Source organism: Neolamprologus multifasciatus, chromosome 16 (genome assembly GCF_963576455.1).
Source record: "Neolamprologus multifasciatus chromosome 16, fNeoMul1.2, whole genome shotgun sequence".
Lineage (NCBI taxonomy): Eukaryota > Metazoa > Chordata > Actinopteri > Cichliformes > Cichlidae > Neolamprologus > Neolamprologus multifasciatus.
This window is the reverse complement of record NC_140454.1, coordinates 21,962,396-21,979,026: the sequence shown is the minus strand read 5'-3', so window position 1 is coordinate 21,979,026 and position 16,631 is coordinate 21,962,396. Positions and strand designations below refer to the sequence as shown.

Below are 16,631 nucleotides of genomic sequence, written 5' to 3'. Positions count from 1 at the left end.
CACAGACTTCATGTTTCTTGATTTAAGTGTCAAAACTTCCACTATGAAAGTACAGTGGAAATAAAGAGAAAGTGCACCACTTATAGGAGAGATTTATAATTACTGCTTTTTTCTGCCCTAAATCATTTTCTGAAAGGGCATTTTAATTATCTAAGCATTGAGGATATAGTAGCACAAGCCCAGTTCAAACATTATCATTATCTCTATCTATCATTATCTTATATTTTAAACAGAGAAAATACAAACTGCTCACACACCAACAAACACTCTTCCAAATCAATAACTTGTATAGACTGTACAGTTGAGCTCCATCGCTACGTATCCTACGTATGCATATTATGGAGTGCCTTAAACCATGCTCAATCATCAGGGTAAGGAAATCCCAGAAAGTTGATTCTGTTCATCTGGACGTAGCGTAGCCTGTTATGGAGGTTTCTGCCATCAACACAGCACTGATGTGTCAGCACCGGCTTCACACCATATAAATTTGATATTTCTTTTCATATAACTTGGCAATTTCTCTTGAATACTATCACTTTAATGTAATTGCATTTTTCTTTAAAAAGTGTCATGCCCACATTTTAGGAAGGTGTTATTATTTTCAATATGTTTCCACCAAAAATGGGTGCACTCTGGTCACAGAGGGATGGACATGGTCAGCAACAACACTTAGTTGCTGTTGTTTATTATGTAGTACACTGAGACCAAAGAAATAACCGGAGCCCTCTTCCTTGTATGTGTACAGATACTTTATCAGTAACACACATTCTGATTCTGTGATGTTTAAATTATGCTCAGTTTATACGAAAGGGCTAAAAAGGGTACCAAGAAAACATCCCCCACACAAGTACACCGCCACCACAATTTAATATGACTCTACAAATTCAGTAGAGATCATTTAAACCATGCTGTTCCCTTAAAAAATATATATTTAAAAACGCCCCCGCAAACTGGTAAATTTAGAGAGAAGTCTTTGACTCCACTAGACAGAACCAAGAGACATTTGATGGAATATTGAGCAGTGCATTGTTTCAGAGTTTGGAGAATTTAATTCATTAAGGGTGGTTCTTACCATGCAATACAAAACACAAAATCTATTTCTTTAAACAATGTCATCTACTTATGCATCCAAGTGTTCACATCGCTTTGCCAAATAGTAGTACTAGTATGAACAAGATGTGTTAAATCCACTTCAAATCACCCATCATGCCAGTGTATCGCCACACACCTTTAAAATCACAACGGAAAATTTCATCACACAAACACTAAACTGTGGATGACTTTTTTTAAAAAAATTTATTGCAATGTACAGCACAGCTTGCAGCTGAAAATGCACGCACCCTCTATGGGAAGCTAAGCTAATTCTTGTAATATTCAAAATAATGTTTTGTAATGATGATGATGTCACTGGAAATTTCTCCAGAAATTAAGATCCACATAAAAATGACTAAAGTCAACAAAGCACAGGAGATCAGAAGTACATATCATTGAGGTTTTTAATAATCATCAACACATTTATGTACAAAGCAAGCGATGTAATATTCAAATGACCAAAAAAGGAAAAAAAAATCCTAAAATGCATCACCTTGTTTTTTTCTTTCATTAAAATAGCTACCTCAGGGATCAAGTCAACCGAATAAGTCTTGTTAAAACTTTCAGATTCCGTCCTACAGTTAAACAGCCCTGGGCATGGGAGGAAGACAAAGCCAGATGGATTCAGAAATATTCCTCCCTCTAATGAAAACAAATGAATTATGAGTGCAAGATTTTTGTAAAACCAGCAAAAAAAAAAGAAGAAGAAGCTCGTCCCTGTCAGTTTTCCCAAGAGCACCAAGTTTGTCTTTGTTCTTCAGTTAGGGACAAATTAATTCTATGAAACATGTTTTCCTGGCCCACATAATACAGGATAATGTAATAGCATTTACATGGAAAGCAAATATTAAATGTGATGAAATTAAATCAAAAGGGTTTGTTGGGCGTTTCATGTTTGCACGATACACTTTTCTTGATATCAATTCACTCGTATTTGCCACCTGAGTACAAGACGTGTACATTTCAAGCAGCTACAGTTCTTTCTTCAAAACAAGCATATTGAGAGAAATAACCTGATTGTCAAATACACAAAAACAGAGCATCGTCAACTCATTCTACAGTATTAACCATGCTAACCCCAGCTCAGTACAATACAACCATACCTTTCTTGGTACTGACATGCCATGTCTGCCTCTTTTAAAAAAAAAGGCCCAAAAACACAAACAACTGACATTTAAATGTGTAAACTAAAAACCTGATAAACCTGTACTGATGAACTCTATAAATATGCACCCCTCTTTTTTCTCATCAGGAAACCTTCTCAACCGTTTCTGCCTGTGATCTAAATATAGGATATTCACCACTTGTCTTAAGTACCTCTAAGACAGCCCATCAATCTGCACTGCTTGACATGCCTGACAAATGGCACTTGTTGCCATACTGATGGAAAAATAAACTCCCCTTTCAAAATTTGAAGCAAAACATGTTCCGAAGTTCAAAACATCCCAACAAAGCCCAAATGAAAGACCAGGACAGAATCAAAGATCAGCTTGGTGCTATAAAAACGGGTGGGGGGGGGGGGGAGAGAGACTCACACCCAGGGCAGTACAAACTGAATTAGTCATGTTTAGTGAAATGAAATTCTTTTTTCATTGCCACAATTCAAGCACTCTTTTTTTTTTTTGGCAACCTATATATTGAAATGACTCTTTCCTTCAAAAGAACCTGTGGTTACTCTCTCACCCTGGAGATCCAAGCTTATTAAAACACGTGAGGATCTACTATCTCTACCTTAATATGCATTATTTATTTATAAAATCGGGGACTAGAGATAACCGACGGAAAAATACAGCAGAACAAGGAAACAGTCTCCACTGAACACAATTCTTAAGAAAGCATGAAGGTAAAACAAATGTAGAGAAACTTGGAGGCAGTTTACAAAAACACTTGCGCCACTAGTTTGGTTTGTTTCCTCTTCAGTCTTTACAACAGTGACTGCTTGCATAAGCAGAAACACCGAGGTGTTGGTGGTGTAAGTCACTATGTACAAACACACACGCGCACACACACAGTACAGTCGTCCAACCGTTGCACGCCCCAGAGTCCCCAGTTTTCTCAGTGGCATCACAGGTGGAAGTCTGGTTGTATCTCACTCCAACAAACCGGGGAGCAGAGTGGGCAGTGGGCAGTGGCCAGTACTCCTATGTTGTGTATGACAACTATAGTGCTCCTCCACTCAACCAAGTCATCTGTCTAACAGAGAGAAAAGTCCTTTTGGGGGGGAAAAGACAAAAAAATGTTTTCCTTCAGTCCTTCGAGGGAAGAGGCTGTATAGGCTGTATAGAGACAAAGGCAGAGGAAAATATAAATGTATGGTATTTTGTCTAGTTTGATTAATCGACACAAATCACAAAACTGATTAAATAATCACCATCTATGCACAAAAACAGGGCTGTAATGTGCATTTATTTTTTCTGAATTATTTGGTTTGGTATGAACTGTTCTCAGGTCGGTATACCCTGTGAGCTTAAACTATAATAGCTCTACTGATGTTGACGTGCTTGTGTTCTAAATTAGTACTAAAATTAGAGGGGGAGCGCTGCACTCAAGGCGTTTTGGCAGTGCACACGTTGTTGTCCACCAGCTATAGACTAAAAGCTGCATGCCTGGAAAGGCATGCAGGCTAATGTATGACCTAGTGTTAAATATTTGCATGAACAAAAATAACATATTTAGAGGTCTCCGTTGCTATGGGAAACACAAATAGTGTCATTTACAAGAACAAAAGTAAAATTCATTTTTTTAACTGTCAGATGAGCAGCTATAATAGTAAATGTGCAATTTTTAAAGCTGAAATTGCACAGTTGGCTTTAGTGATTTAGTAATGTAGTTAAAACAAAGAACTTGTGAACTCTTTGGAATTGCCAAGATTTTAAAGTGATTACTTGTAAATGAGGCCTGACTTTGTCACAATTATGGACAAACAAACAGCCCACACTAATCACAGCAAAGAGTCAGATAAAAATCAGACACATTATTCATAATCGCTTTTAAAATGTTTGTAATTTCAAAGAGTTTACAAGTCATTCCTTAGAAAATAATGAATGCTACACCTTTCTGAATGTACAACACGGACACTTCACATTTGTAGCATTTGATGGGCTATAACTTTGTGTCATTCAATTATATAAAAATTTAATTAAAAAAAGTTTATTTGATGAAGATGATGATTAAGCTGCTGAAAGGTGTTGCAGCACATAGCAGAATGAGGAACCTACAGGAGAATAATGTATAATTTATAAAATTAATATAGAGACTAGGGCTGCCACGATTAGTCGACTAGTCACGATTACGTAGACAATCAAAAGTGTGAGATGCTCGAGAGTATACTCCGATGTCCTGTTATATTTTAGATAGCAAGGAGCAGATGGCTGAGTTTATTAAACTCCACCGAAACAATCTGCAAACTTCATTAAAATGTAATAAATCGTCTATCATCTTGTCTTTATTTTTAGTTAGCACATACCTTAAACACTTAAAGCTGTAAGCTAATGATAGTTATATAAGAGCAGATGCATGCTGGTGCAATAAGCTGTACAGATGCGTGATCTGATCAGTCGACTAATCGCAAAAATAATCGGTGACTAGGCGACTATCAAAACAATCGTTTGTGGCAGTCCTAATAAAGACAAAGGTACAGACTGATATAGAAATGAAATAAAGACAGACTTTTACCTTGAGGGTTGGGGTGTTTAGCTTTCATCATCGGAGACATGTGGTTTAGCAGTGGCCATCTCCTCCTTGCTATTTGCTATCATCTTACACTTCTACAAAAAAAACAAAACAAAAAACATCAGGTAAAGAATGGTCCATACTTTACATATATGAACCATTACAGAAATATTATGGGGTTCAAAAGTAGAAAGCACAAGCGAAAGAAATTCCATTGTGTTCTTTGCATGGTGACAAACAACTTCACCTCAATATAACTGAACCTTGAAAAACATTATGTCACTATGTCAAATATTTAATATTCTAACTGCTTTCAATTTGCACTTACTGTGATTTGTTTTAGATGGCTATATCCAACACATTATTCTTTCAATAGACATAAACCTACTCAAATAAAAAGATAAATGTACTAAAGCCTTGAACGATTTAAAAATAAATAAATAAATAAATAAATAAATAAAAACAAAAACAAAACAAAACACTGCACTACAATATTTTCTGTTCCACATGATTTCAGAAAAACAGCAACGTCAATCAAAATCTGAAGCAAAACCACACGTTTACCTCAGTAAGCTCTTTGATGGTATGTATGTTAGCCTGCTGAGTGACTTTCCTCTTGGCTTCCTCGATGTGGTCCAGGTTAAGAGATGGTGTTGGTGGGACAAGGCACGGGGGAGGCTTGTTAGTTATTGTAGGAAGTGGAGCAAGGGGAGGCATGGCCGCCAGGGCACCCATGTTGGTCAAGGCAGCGGTCATAGTAGCTGCTGTCATACTTGCCACAGCAGCACTCATAGTGATATTTGACATGCTGGGTATTCCCGGAATATTTGGTAACCCCATTGGACCCATGTTGGGCATATTCGGCATGTTCGGCATTCCCATGCCCATTGGAAGGGGCAAAGGTAAAGGTAAGGAGATGGGGGAAGGAGATGGAGTAGGCAGAGGGAGCTGAAGGATGGCTTTTGGTCGAAGACTCTCAGGAATTGGAACCCCGGCCTTGGCACACATGGCAGCAGCATTAGCCTTGGCTATCTCGAGCAACTGATCCTTATCTGAGGAAAGGAGGGTAAAAGATTGACAGAATGAGGGGTAACACATTAGGGCAAAGGAAGCTTAGATAAAAAAAATGGAATTAAGAAACAAAACCTCTTGCATATGTGGAGCACAAAAAGAAAAATCATGTAAACATGTAGGGGTGCAACGATACACAAAATTCACGGTTCGGTTCGGTTCGATACTTTGGTGTCACGGTTCGATATTTTTTCGATACAAAAAATGTTCATGCTTTTTTAATTTATCATTTATTAAAATTATAAATATATATTTTAACTCAAAAGTACAGTTTTTAAATTTAATGTTGCTGAAACAACAAAGTAATAAAAAAATTAATCTGATCGAGAAATCACTCATCTTTGGAAAAGAGAGTTTATTACAGAGAAATGTCTCTTTCCAAAATAAAAGCTATACTATATGCGTCTTCTGGGCTATATTCTCAGCAGCATATTAAACATATCAGGTCCCCATAAGGAGAATCATGTGCTAACAGCTGTCTAAATGACTCGGGTAAAGTTTGTAGCATGTGTGCTTGTTTTTGTCTGCTTCCACTTGTCTTTGCACTAGGATGATGTCGGCGTAAATGTGCAGTCATATTCGTTCTGTTCCCACTAGTGCTGTCAGCGTTAATCTCGTTAAAATGTCGTTAACGCCATAACGCGGCAAATCTCCGTTAACGAGTTACCGCGGATCGCCCCGTGTGTGGGGCTGGACGGGGTCAACACGTTAACGAGCTAACTGCGCTAACGCACTAGTTCCCAGCAATGTAATTGAGTATTGCGTGGCACAGCCAACATACTGTTTTACTTTTGTCCATAACGCGCTTACCTTCAGGTTTATACGTCACATGGAAACCAAAACAGTTCCAAACGCCAGATCTGAATGAGGGTGGGGGAGGTTCAATTTGCCATGTTGCAAGGAGAGCTTAACTTCTGTCTTGCTAGCTTGCCCTGCGCTCAGTGAATCTGCGTTCGACTACTCTGCCTAGGCTGCACTGTCGAGCGCAGATCCACTGAGCGCTCAACACAGACAGCACCGTCAGAAGAAAAGTTGATAAAATAAATTTAAAAATTTTGTATTGTTCGATACATATGCGTACCAAAAGCACTGTATCGAACGGTTCAATATCGATACGAGTATTGTTGCACCCCTATAAAAATGTTGCATAAATGTTTAGAAATATAACATCAAAATGTCTTACCCAGATCAGTCAGCCGTGGAGGAGTCTTGCTGGTGCTGCGTCGTGTCCGGGACCCTGAGCGACGTTGTTTGCGGAGGATGAGAACTGGAGAGTGGCTAGGTTCCCTCTTCCACCTGTCTCGTCTGTCAAAGGATCGACTGCGAAATACTGGGCGCCTCCCTCGACCCCTCGACCTTGACCTGCGTCTACGATCCGGTGAACGAGATCTGGATCGCCTGCTTCTGTCTCCTGATCTGGACCTTTTTCTGCGGACTGTGGAGCGACTCTTAGAGCGCTTACTCCTTTCTGTGGACTTCCTCCTTCCTCTGGGATTTGGTGAGTGTGAACGAGATCGCCTCCTGCGGGTTGGAGAACGGGATTTGGACCGGCGCGTTTTGGTTCGTGACTTGGACGGTGAGCGCTTGCGTCGCGTGGCAGACCGTGACCTTGATCTCCGACGACGGGCAGGGCTCCGAGATTTGGACCGCCGCTTCTTCCTCTCTGATGGAGAAACAGATTCTCTTTTCTTCACTGGAGACTTGGACCTAAGGGAAGGTAAATGATAAGACTGATAACCGTACATTGTACTCACATTTAATATCTGTACACAGTCCAACAGTTTAACAACTACAGAACAAGCCACAGGGAGAGATTTCTCTCTTTTATTATTTTGGTATCATGTAATACCACAAAACAAACCTGGACAGTTTTCTTCTGGATGTAGACTTTGATGCTGAACGCCGAGGTGATGAAGTTGAACGAGAAAGTTTTCGGTGCTCCGCAGGTGAGGGAGATGGGGAAAGCTGCTTTTTCTGTACTTCTGGAGATGCTGAACGTGAGGAGCTTCTCTGGCTTTTGGATCCCGTTTTAACTGGAGATTCCTCTTCCTCATCTGAGCCTTCCGAACAATCTGACCCATCCGTGCCAGTGGCAGGCTCTTGAGAAACAGACCTGGACCTGGAAGCATCTCCCACTTTTTGAGGAGAATCTGAACTTGTCTGATTAACAAGCTCATCAGGCAACTTTTCTGAAGAATTCCCAATTTCAGAGCTGGAAGATGTTGCTGGGAGTACCGGCTTCCAAGCACCTGCAACGTCAATGACATATCATATGAAGATATGCACATTTGCATAAACTAAACCAATCAATCAATTAAATGAATTACTTGAATCTAATGATAAGTAGGGGCAATATATGAATTGGGACACTTATATATCTATTTTGAAGGGAAAAGGTCTCACCTTCTGTAGCTGCAAGTCCTCCATTTTCCCCAGCAACCTTAAGCAAGGGGGGCTTCTTCTGTTTAACTGGGGAAGGAGATGTGGATCTGGCTGGAGATGAGCTGTCAGAAAGCCCATCACTTGACTCAGACCTAGACCTGCAGTCGGCAGACTCAGATTTAGACTTTGATCTTCTTCCACTCTTTCTAGGAGTTTTGGACCTCCTTTTGCTAGGCGGTGGTGAATGTGACTTTAACCGGTGTCTTCGAGTCAATGAGCGAGACCTAGAGCGTCTACTAGACCGTGGTGGTGAACGGTTTCTCTTAGCAGGGGAACGAGAGCGCCTTCTGACTGGAGATCGGGATTTAGACCGCCGTCTGGAGGGAGGGGTCCTGGATTTTGTTCGTTTGCGGGGACTCCTGGATCTGGAGCGACGACTGCGCTTAAGCACTACAATAGAACGTGACCGAGTTCGTCTGCTCCTGCGAACCGACCGAGATCTTGAACGACGGGATCTGGGGAGTGGTGATCGCTTGCGCCGAGACAAGGATCGACTCCTGGAGCGTCTCCCTCCAGTACGTCTTGCTGGTGACCGTGATCTGGAGCGGCCAAAGGGACGTCTGGATCTAGAGTGGGAGCGTCGGGGTCTAGTGATTGAACGTGACAGCGAACGTCTGCCAACTCCACCCCCACGGCGAGGTGAGCGGGTCCTGGAGTGCCGCGTGCCTCCACGGGAACGGGACTTTGACCTTCGACTTCTCCTAGGAGACCGAGACAGAGATGGTGACCTCCGCCTGTCACGTTTAGGGGACCGTGATATCTTTCTTTTTGGAGACGGAGAAGGATGACGACGCTTTGGGGAAACAGATAGGGAACCCCTCCGCCGTTTCGGAGACCTGGACTTCCTTGGAGACTTTGACACTTTCTTTTTAGGGGTGACAGAGTGAGAAGTAGATCGGGACCGACGGCTTACTCTTTTTGGAGACTTGCGGGGGGGAGACAGTGACTTCGTCTGGGATTTAGGGGTCTCGGAGCGGGACCGAGAACGGGCGTGCTTTATAGGACTTGCAGATCGTTTTCCCTTTGAGGTTGACCTGGAATGGGTTCTTGACCGTTCTTTCACTAATGATGTTGTCTGAGACTCCTGCCTGCTGGGACTACGTGATGGTGACCGACTTGGGCCTGAGTCAGACTTCTTTATTTCTAGGGTTCTGGAAGGTGAAGGAGAATTACGCAATTCATCCTCTGTGACTTTGGCCCTTTGAATTGAATTTGTCTGATCTTTCAGTACTGGGTCATCTCTTTGAGCAGCACCTTCCTGTTTTGGGATTATGTCAGGCAATTCCTGGGCATGGCTGAATGTACCATCTCCCTGAATGCACTCTGTTTTAACTGTTGCCATCTGGACTGCCTCTTCCTGGTCTACAGAGGGTGATCTCATAGGCTTCTCCTCCAATTCATTAATGTTACTGTCCTGCGCCTCAGTTGTGGGCACATCGATATCTGATGTCTCTTCCTTTTTGACCCCAAGCAATTCAGATTTCTGCTCAATGATGGGAAGGGGTTTCTCCTCCCCTCGTTTGCCTTTTGGAACCAGTCTGGATACTGGTTCTTTCAGGTCAGATGCCACAGCTGGAGAGTATTTACCACCACCAGATGCTTTGCCTCCTTCACCTTCAGAGTCTGAACCTGAGGCAGAGCTGCTTTCAGAAGGGGAGCGAGATGGGGATTTCCTTTCCTGCTTTTCATCTTTCTTTCTCTTTTTTTTCTTCTTTTTAGCTGCATGCCTTTTTTGTTTTTTGGATTTTGTCTCTCCCTCTATATCAACACGATCTGAAGAAAATCACAATTTAGAAATAAAAAGAAGACAAAAAAAGAGTTGACATTAAACCATTGCTTTTTAAGCAATCATCAATTATAGCCATGTCTGACTTTCTCCTACCTGTAATTGGATCCTTTTTGCTTTCTTCCTTGATTCCTTGGTCTCCAACTCCTGCAGCTGCTGCCAGTCTGGCACTAAAAATACAACAAAAACTAAGTTAAAGAGATTTTCCTTGTTAATCTGTTAAAAAAAATTAACACAAATGAAACAAAAAATTCAGCTAATCTATCAAAAAAGGTTCCACAGACAGAGTGAAAATTTATTGAAATAGCACACTGGGTTGATTCAGAATTCATTAAGTCTTTAGTCAAAGGCAAAATCTGCTACTTTTATGCTCAGATGTATAGATCTGTTAACTGGCTTTGAAGTGGAGGTCAGCCTAATTGCAACCATGGGCTCATTTAGACAAAATTGATTTGTCATGAGTGTTTTAAAAGAGATGCAGACAGTGTTATATTCATGCAATTTCAATTGAATGAATGGTACCAACAAAAGAAAGATAACAACATGTAGATATAGACCTTTAGAAAATTCAGATAATGTGCACGTGTCTGTTCTGCACCAAGGTTTAGAGAGGACACAGATCATTGGTTGTTGAGGTACCTTATTAAATGTTGTGATTCCTCTCAAACTGCTCATCAAAAGAGAACAGATCCATCAAAAATATTTATAATTCATGCAGTCTGTGCCCAACAAAAAAGGCACCTTGTGACTTTTCTTAGAAAAGCTTCCTATTTAATATAGGACATTTTTTAAAACAACTTCAACTTTTATCTTATTTTAGTGGTTTACAATTTCACTTATTTCTACTTACATTAAAAAGAAAACAGAAAAATGCAACATCTATGTGTTGTTTTAGTCAGATTACATTTATCTACAATAATGACTTACATAATGAACAATCACATCTTAAAATTTAAGATTGCAAATAATTTCCAATGGTTTGAATACAAGATTTTCCCCGTTCAAATGTAGGCCTTCAAGGCACAAGAGTAAGCATGAATCAGTCCATGTACAGTAACGGCAAAGAGTCATCTATAGAAATCTAAGCACTTCTGAAAAACAAAACTGATTGTTTTGTTTTGGAAAATTAAACTTTTGTTAACCAATTGCTTTTGTATGCAAGAAAAAAAATCCTAAATATTAAGTAATGTACAATTTTTACTGTGCCAACTTATCAAGTCTCATATTTAGTTTAGAATTTTAAATTTTTCCAACCTGGCTCTGGTGGTCCTGACAGGTCTCGGTGGAGGTGGAGGCTCAACATCAGACTCGGCACCAGATTCTGAACTACTCTCCTTCTCGCCCTTCCTCCGCCTCTTCTTCTTCTTGCTCTTGTGTTTTCTGTGTTTCTTGTTTTTCTTGTGGGAAGGCTCAAGCTCTTCCTTGGCATTCATGTCATCTTTCTCAGGTGCCTCCCCCTCACCTGCACAGGGAATCCAACATTTCAAATTACACAAGTCTTTGACAAACAGAAAATGAAAAATCTACAGCAAGCAGATACCATTTAGTTCTGTACGGTTCATCTAGTTTATAGTGTAATGTTGTGTGCAAACTGTTATGAGACAGTTTACAGATATTGGTTAGCACCAGTATTAGGGCTGGGCCATATCATACCGTTCACGGTAATACCGGTATAATGTCGGGCAACGATAAGAAAATGAAATATTGCAATAGAATATGGGTAAAACGCGCATGAGCAGTGCCTTTGTTTTCATACGCACATGGCGATGGAGAATGAGAAGGGCAGAAGCGGATCGTTGAATGAAACGGAACCAGAATTGGTTTGTAAAAATGCTGCAACTTCAGTGGTTTAGCTTTTGTCCATCAGATACATAACAAAGCACTATTTTTGGTAGCGCAGAGTGATACGTACTGTGCGTCAACATAATATTACCGTATTGTGTGTGTATAACCTCTTTTTAAGTTTTGTGGATATTCTACACAGTTATGCTGAGGATATGTCGGCCAATTTCCACTGGAAATGCCTTTTGGTTAAACTGTCAGCAAGGAATTTGCATTTGCACTGTTAAATTTTTATATAACTTAAATCCACATAACAAACAGCTGCTTGTTTAAGTGAAAATACATTGATTTTTTTTTTTTTGCACTAATAAAGTTGTGGAGTTGTAAAGTATTTTGTCTAGTGTCAATTATATTGTCAGTTACATCGTTATCGCTAATTTTCAAATGTATACCGTGATAAATATTTTCGGTCATATCACCCTGCTCTAACCAGCATCACACTTTTCTGTCTGGATTCATTTGAACAAGGATTTCTATGAACAATGACAAATATTCAGCTCTGCTAGAAAAAAGACATCTGCACACATAAATTACTGACAATACCCAGAGAACCATGTTGGGTAATTTACCACTTTTCATGTATAGTTGTTTTTTGATTTGTTTTTTAAAGGCAAGAGCACCCAGTAGGAAGGGTGATGGCCACACACTCTCTGTGAATTCACTCAACAATTACCTGTGTAATTCGAACACTTTTGTAACAAAACATTTGTTCTCCATTTGTGCTCCAAACTGGACTTTGTGTCCACGGAGCTGGCATCTTGAATATCCTGTTCAATGTCAAACTCAACACTGGGTGAAAACAGTTCAAGAGGAAACCAGAACCATCTAGAGAGAGGGATAACTGTAACCAACTCTGTATATGGTTCTGGGGGATGCCAGATGGTGTTCAAGAGCGCTGGTCAAACATAATGAAGCATGAGATACTCTGAATGTTCAGTCTGTTTTAATAACCTTCTTCAGCCAGTTTCAAGCATCTAGTAGATGGGATGAGCAGCTGATCAATGATACTGACAGAACAGCAGGCAGCAAAACCTGAGCCCAAACAACTACATCATTCCCAACAGGCTTTAAGGTTGTGTTTCCCATACAGTTGGAATACAACGATTGACATCTCATTCACAATTTAGTTTTCACTGGCAACTACTTGACTGTTCTTTGGAGATCACAGCCCACCCAAACAACTATCAAATTACAGTGCATACCTAGATAGTAGCTTTACCTGTTTGAGAGAATACTAGATCTAATTATTAGTAATTATTTTACCCAAGATAAAAGACGACTTTTTGGCAGCTGCAGTGGCGTTTGGTTCTACATTTTCCTGTTTGTACAATGTAAACACATTTTTACCAATCAGATGCCTGCTTATTGTTTATTAGTGATAGGCAAACAGCTCGGATCAATACTACCACCACCTGGCACTAATAGGACATTACATCTTACACAGCATTGCAAAAGAACAATATTTTCAGACAAAACAGTCATGTAAACCATTACATTTTTTTTTTTGTATTTTAATAATTTAATCACTATTCAAATATTCAATAATGATCGTATTTGTGTCCATGCCTAATAACAAGCAGTGTTTTCAGTGAGTCACTCTCGTTCTGAACAGATCATTATTTGTTGGGAAAAATAACTAATTAACTGTAAACAGACTAATAAATCATTTAGTTATCTTCATGTCAATGGGCTTGCTATGTGCAAAGGGAAGAAATGGGCTTTACACAAAGAGAGGAGCATATGGTGAAACAGAAAAACACAAGGTGAAACGAAGACCAGAGGAGAGAAACTAGCACAAATACTGTGGTTTATCCATCCAAAAAAAGAAGACTAAAAGGCATCCTCAATCATGCAGTGAGACCAGTTCAGCATGGAGCTTTACAGAAATTAAAAGCAACTTGATATTTTTTTGTAAATTTATTTTAAATCTCACATAAATTAGAGGTAACAATAAATATAAGTTATATTTTATTCATTTCACATAAATTTACTGAGGCACAGACTGACACTTTAACACTGAAATCTGTGGGGCAAAAACAAACTTCAACAAAATGGGTCAAATCTGAACAGATTCGGACCTCTTTGGGGCTTGTGCATCGCTTACCCGAGGGGATGTCCACTGCACACTCCATTATGCTGTTGTGCTGATCTTGTAAAAGATTCTTTCAATGTCACTGGTGTGCTGTTCCCTCTCTCAACTCTAGGGAGAGAAAAAGGTAATTTAACTTGAGCAACAAATGGATGTCAACAGAAGTATAGATTCACCATACTTTAGCATACATTTTGGTAACGCTACTGAAACTGCTAATATTTCCTGAAACTACATGTAAGGATGAAAAATTTCCTCTGATTTGGAGCAAAACAGTAATCATTGGTTGTTATGAGTCAACCACTGTTGATGACTAAATACCATTTAATAGGTATTCACGTATCTAATAAAAAAAAAACAGCCCGATCTAATTGGTTTTAAATGTCGTGGGAGAAATATTCTTAATGCCTAACATGAGTCTGAAGAAAAATTTTTTTTACTACACTTGTGTTTTATTTGCCCCTGCAGTTATCCAAAGGTACAAAAACTGCCCCAAAGTAATCAGTAGGGCTGTGATTAAAGCCGCTCTGTTTTTCTAAAACAAAAGAAAGAAAGAAAATCAGACACAGTGTACTCTAACCAGTCCCAATGGCAAGCCAACTTAATGCTCCCTCACAAATAATATAGCCATGGTGCGATAAATACTGATTTTGATTTTACCAAAACAAATGAAACTAAAGTCGCTCATCTATGAAAAAGGATAAACCAGTACATCAAAATCAGACAATATTCTGAAAGAAAAAGAGAATAGCTTGGCCTCTATTTAACCACAAGTTTTACCGTGAAACAACAGCAGACCATCAAACTTCCTACATTTCTCTAATTTTTAAAAAGACTAACGATTAACACTTAAGTCCCTTGTCTTGAGCAGCAACTTCCATATTAAAACTGGCATATTTCTGTAAAAATATCAATTAACACTCTTCAAGATTACTCTGGAAATAAACAATGAAATATCAACCAGAAAAATCAACATAGATAACACGGATTTATCTATGTTGATAAATGTTGATAAATTATCTATGTTGATATTTTAGAGTATCCTTTAATATTTACATGTCCAAAGAACAAAACATCGCTCTTTTATTCCGCTACTGAAGAAAGTGGTTTTCTAGCACTTCCAGTAATATGTCTACTATAAGCCAATATCATAACCCATTTAGCACATAATAACCAGAATCAGGTAGTTTACCCTTGCTGTCTACCAAACAAAGGTGAATCTGAATTGTGAAGGTAAACATATTTCAAAAGTATTCAACAGTGTAACTTGGCCACGTAGTTTTAAGCAATAATGCTTCGTTAGCCAAAATCTAAGATCAACGGACATCTTAAGTAACATCTGAAAAACGGTTCTATAAATCTTTTACAATCAGGTCCCAATTGCTTATTTGAGGATTTTAATTCGGTTTTTTCTTTCCATTAAACTCTGCACATTATTCACGGACGAAGTGGTTTTGTAACGCTAAAGCTTTAACAAAGCCATCAGTATTCCTTGCCAGCATGGATACATAGCCTGCGAAAAGCACCAATGTTCACAAACATTATTAATAACGCCACTTTCGGGACGTAAAGGCTTCACTTAAGGATAAATTCAGAACTGGTTACTTCAACGAAAACAAAGACGATACTACGCTAAGATGCACACGGTGTTAAATAGCTAACGTTTAGTGGACGTTACGTTTCTCTATTAAAGCTAAGGCTAACGCCAGAGAACACATTATTTTTGGATTCAGTTACCTTGAGCTAGTTTAGCTGGCCTTTCAGCAACAGATAGATTATACTACAGTTTTGATTAACTGCGAAATACAACCCTCCTGTACTCGCAGACCAAAAGCTAAATGAATGGCGAAAGCAAGGGACACAAAGTTTCAAACTGCGACAGTTCGTTAACACGTTAGATAAGCCGCTGTCGGGCCTGCGCGGCTAATGGTAACATTCATTCACAGATGACTGCAGCTGGTTGCTGCTAGTTAACGTTAGCTTACTTTTAAAGAACAATAATTCCGATGTTTGTCAAACTATTATTCCCTTTAACCTAAACGCTTACCAGCTAGGCAACACAAAAGCAGTAAAAGACAACTATACTGCCTGCACACCTCGGCCTCAATGTCGGCTCATTGCCCGCTTGCTCTCCAGCGAGGACATTACCGCTAGCCATAGCATGCTCGTTAGCTAGTTTGCTAATCACTTGGCTGCTACTTCTTTCAACAAAACAGATTAGTTCGTTCGTTCATCATACAGCCCTTTCAGTGACGCAAACTTACTGGGTTAATGTTGGATGGCTGCGCTTCCCGCGTAGAGTATGCCAAATGAATGCAAATTGCCCGAAGCTAAGAAGTCACTGAATATGCTAACCGTAGTCGTTAGCCAACTAGATGCCCCGCCATGATGGGGAAGGTATCCCAACATGCCATGCTCCGCGGGTTTGAATGGCGGCGTCACTGTCTCCTAGGCAACTCCAAACGCAGCCAAATGCATTAAAACTTGACATGTTCTCGGTGTTTTCCTATTTATTAATTACTTTAGCATACAATGCAAAAACCCCTCTATAGCCATATCGTGTACATAAGTGGTGGTGTGGAAATTTAGTCCACTGTACACATAGTTTAGGCATGTAGTTTAAGCTACTCTTTTGAA

The 16,631-nt window shown here is 39.6% G+C and overlaps 1 protein-coding gene across 5 annotated transcripts; it reads right to left on the bottom strand.

The window, feature by feature from the left end:
* Positions 1–218: 218 nt before the first annotated feature.
* Positions 219–16,433, bottom strand: sona (SON DNA and RNA binding protein a). 5 transcript variants are annotated; one of them, XM_085136517.1, is made up of 10 exons: positions 16,259–16,433; positions 14,010–14,105; positions 11,318–11,525; positions 10,160–10,233; positions 8,239–10,050; positions 7,697–8,084; positions 7,019–7,542; positions 5,329–5,816; positions 4,768–4,859; positions 219–3,368 (listed from the first exon to the last, which is right to left on the bottom strand). In XM_085136517.1, the coding sequence occupies exons 2-9, from the start codon at positions 14,035–14,037 to the stop codon at positions 4,785–4,787; spliced, it is 3,597 nt and encodes a 1,198-aa protein (XP_084992643.1). In that variant the 5' UTR covers positions 14,038–14,105; positions 16,259–16,433; the 3' UTR covers positions 219–3,368; positions 4,768–4,784. The 5 variants fall into 5 exon arrangements, with proteins under 5 accessions (XP_084992643.1, XP_084992646.1, XP_084992647.1 ...); XM_085136520.1 differs by having other exon boundaries at positions 219–3,303; XM_085136521.1 differs by having other exon boundaries at positions 219–3,285.
* Positions 16,434–16,631: the final 198 nt, after the last annotated feature.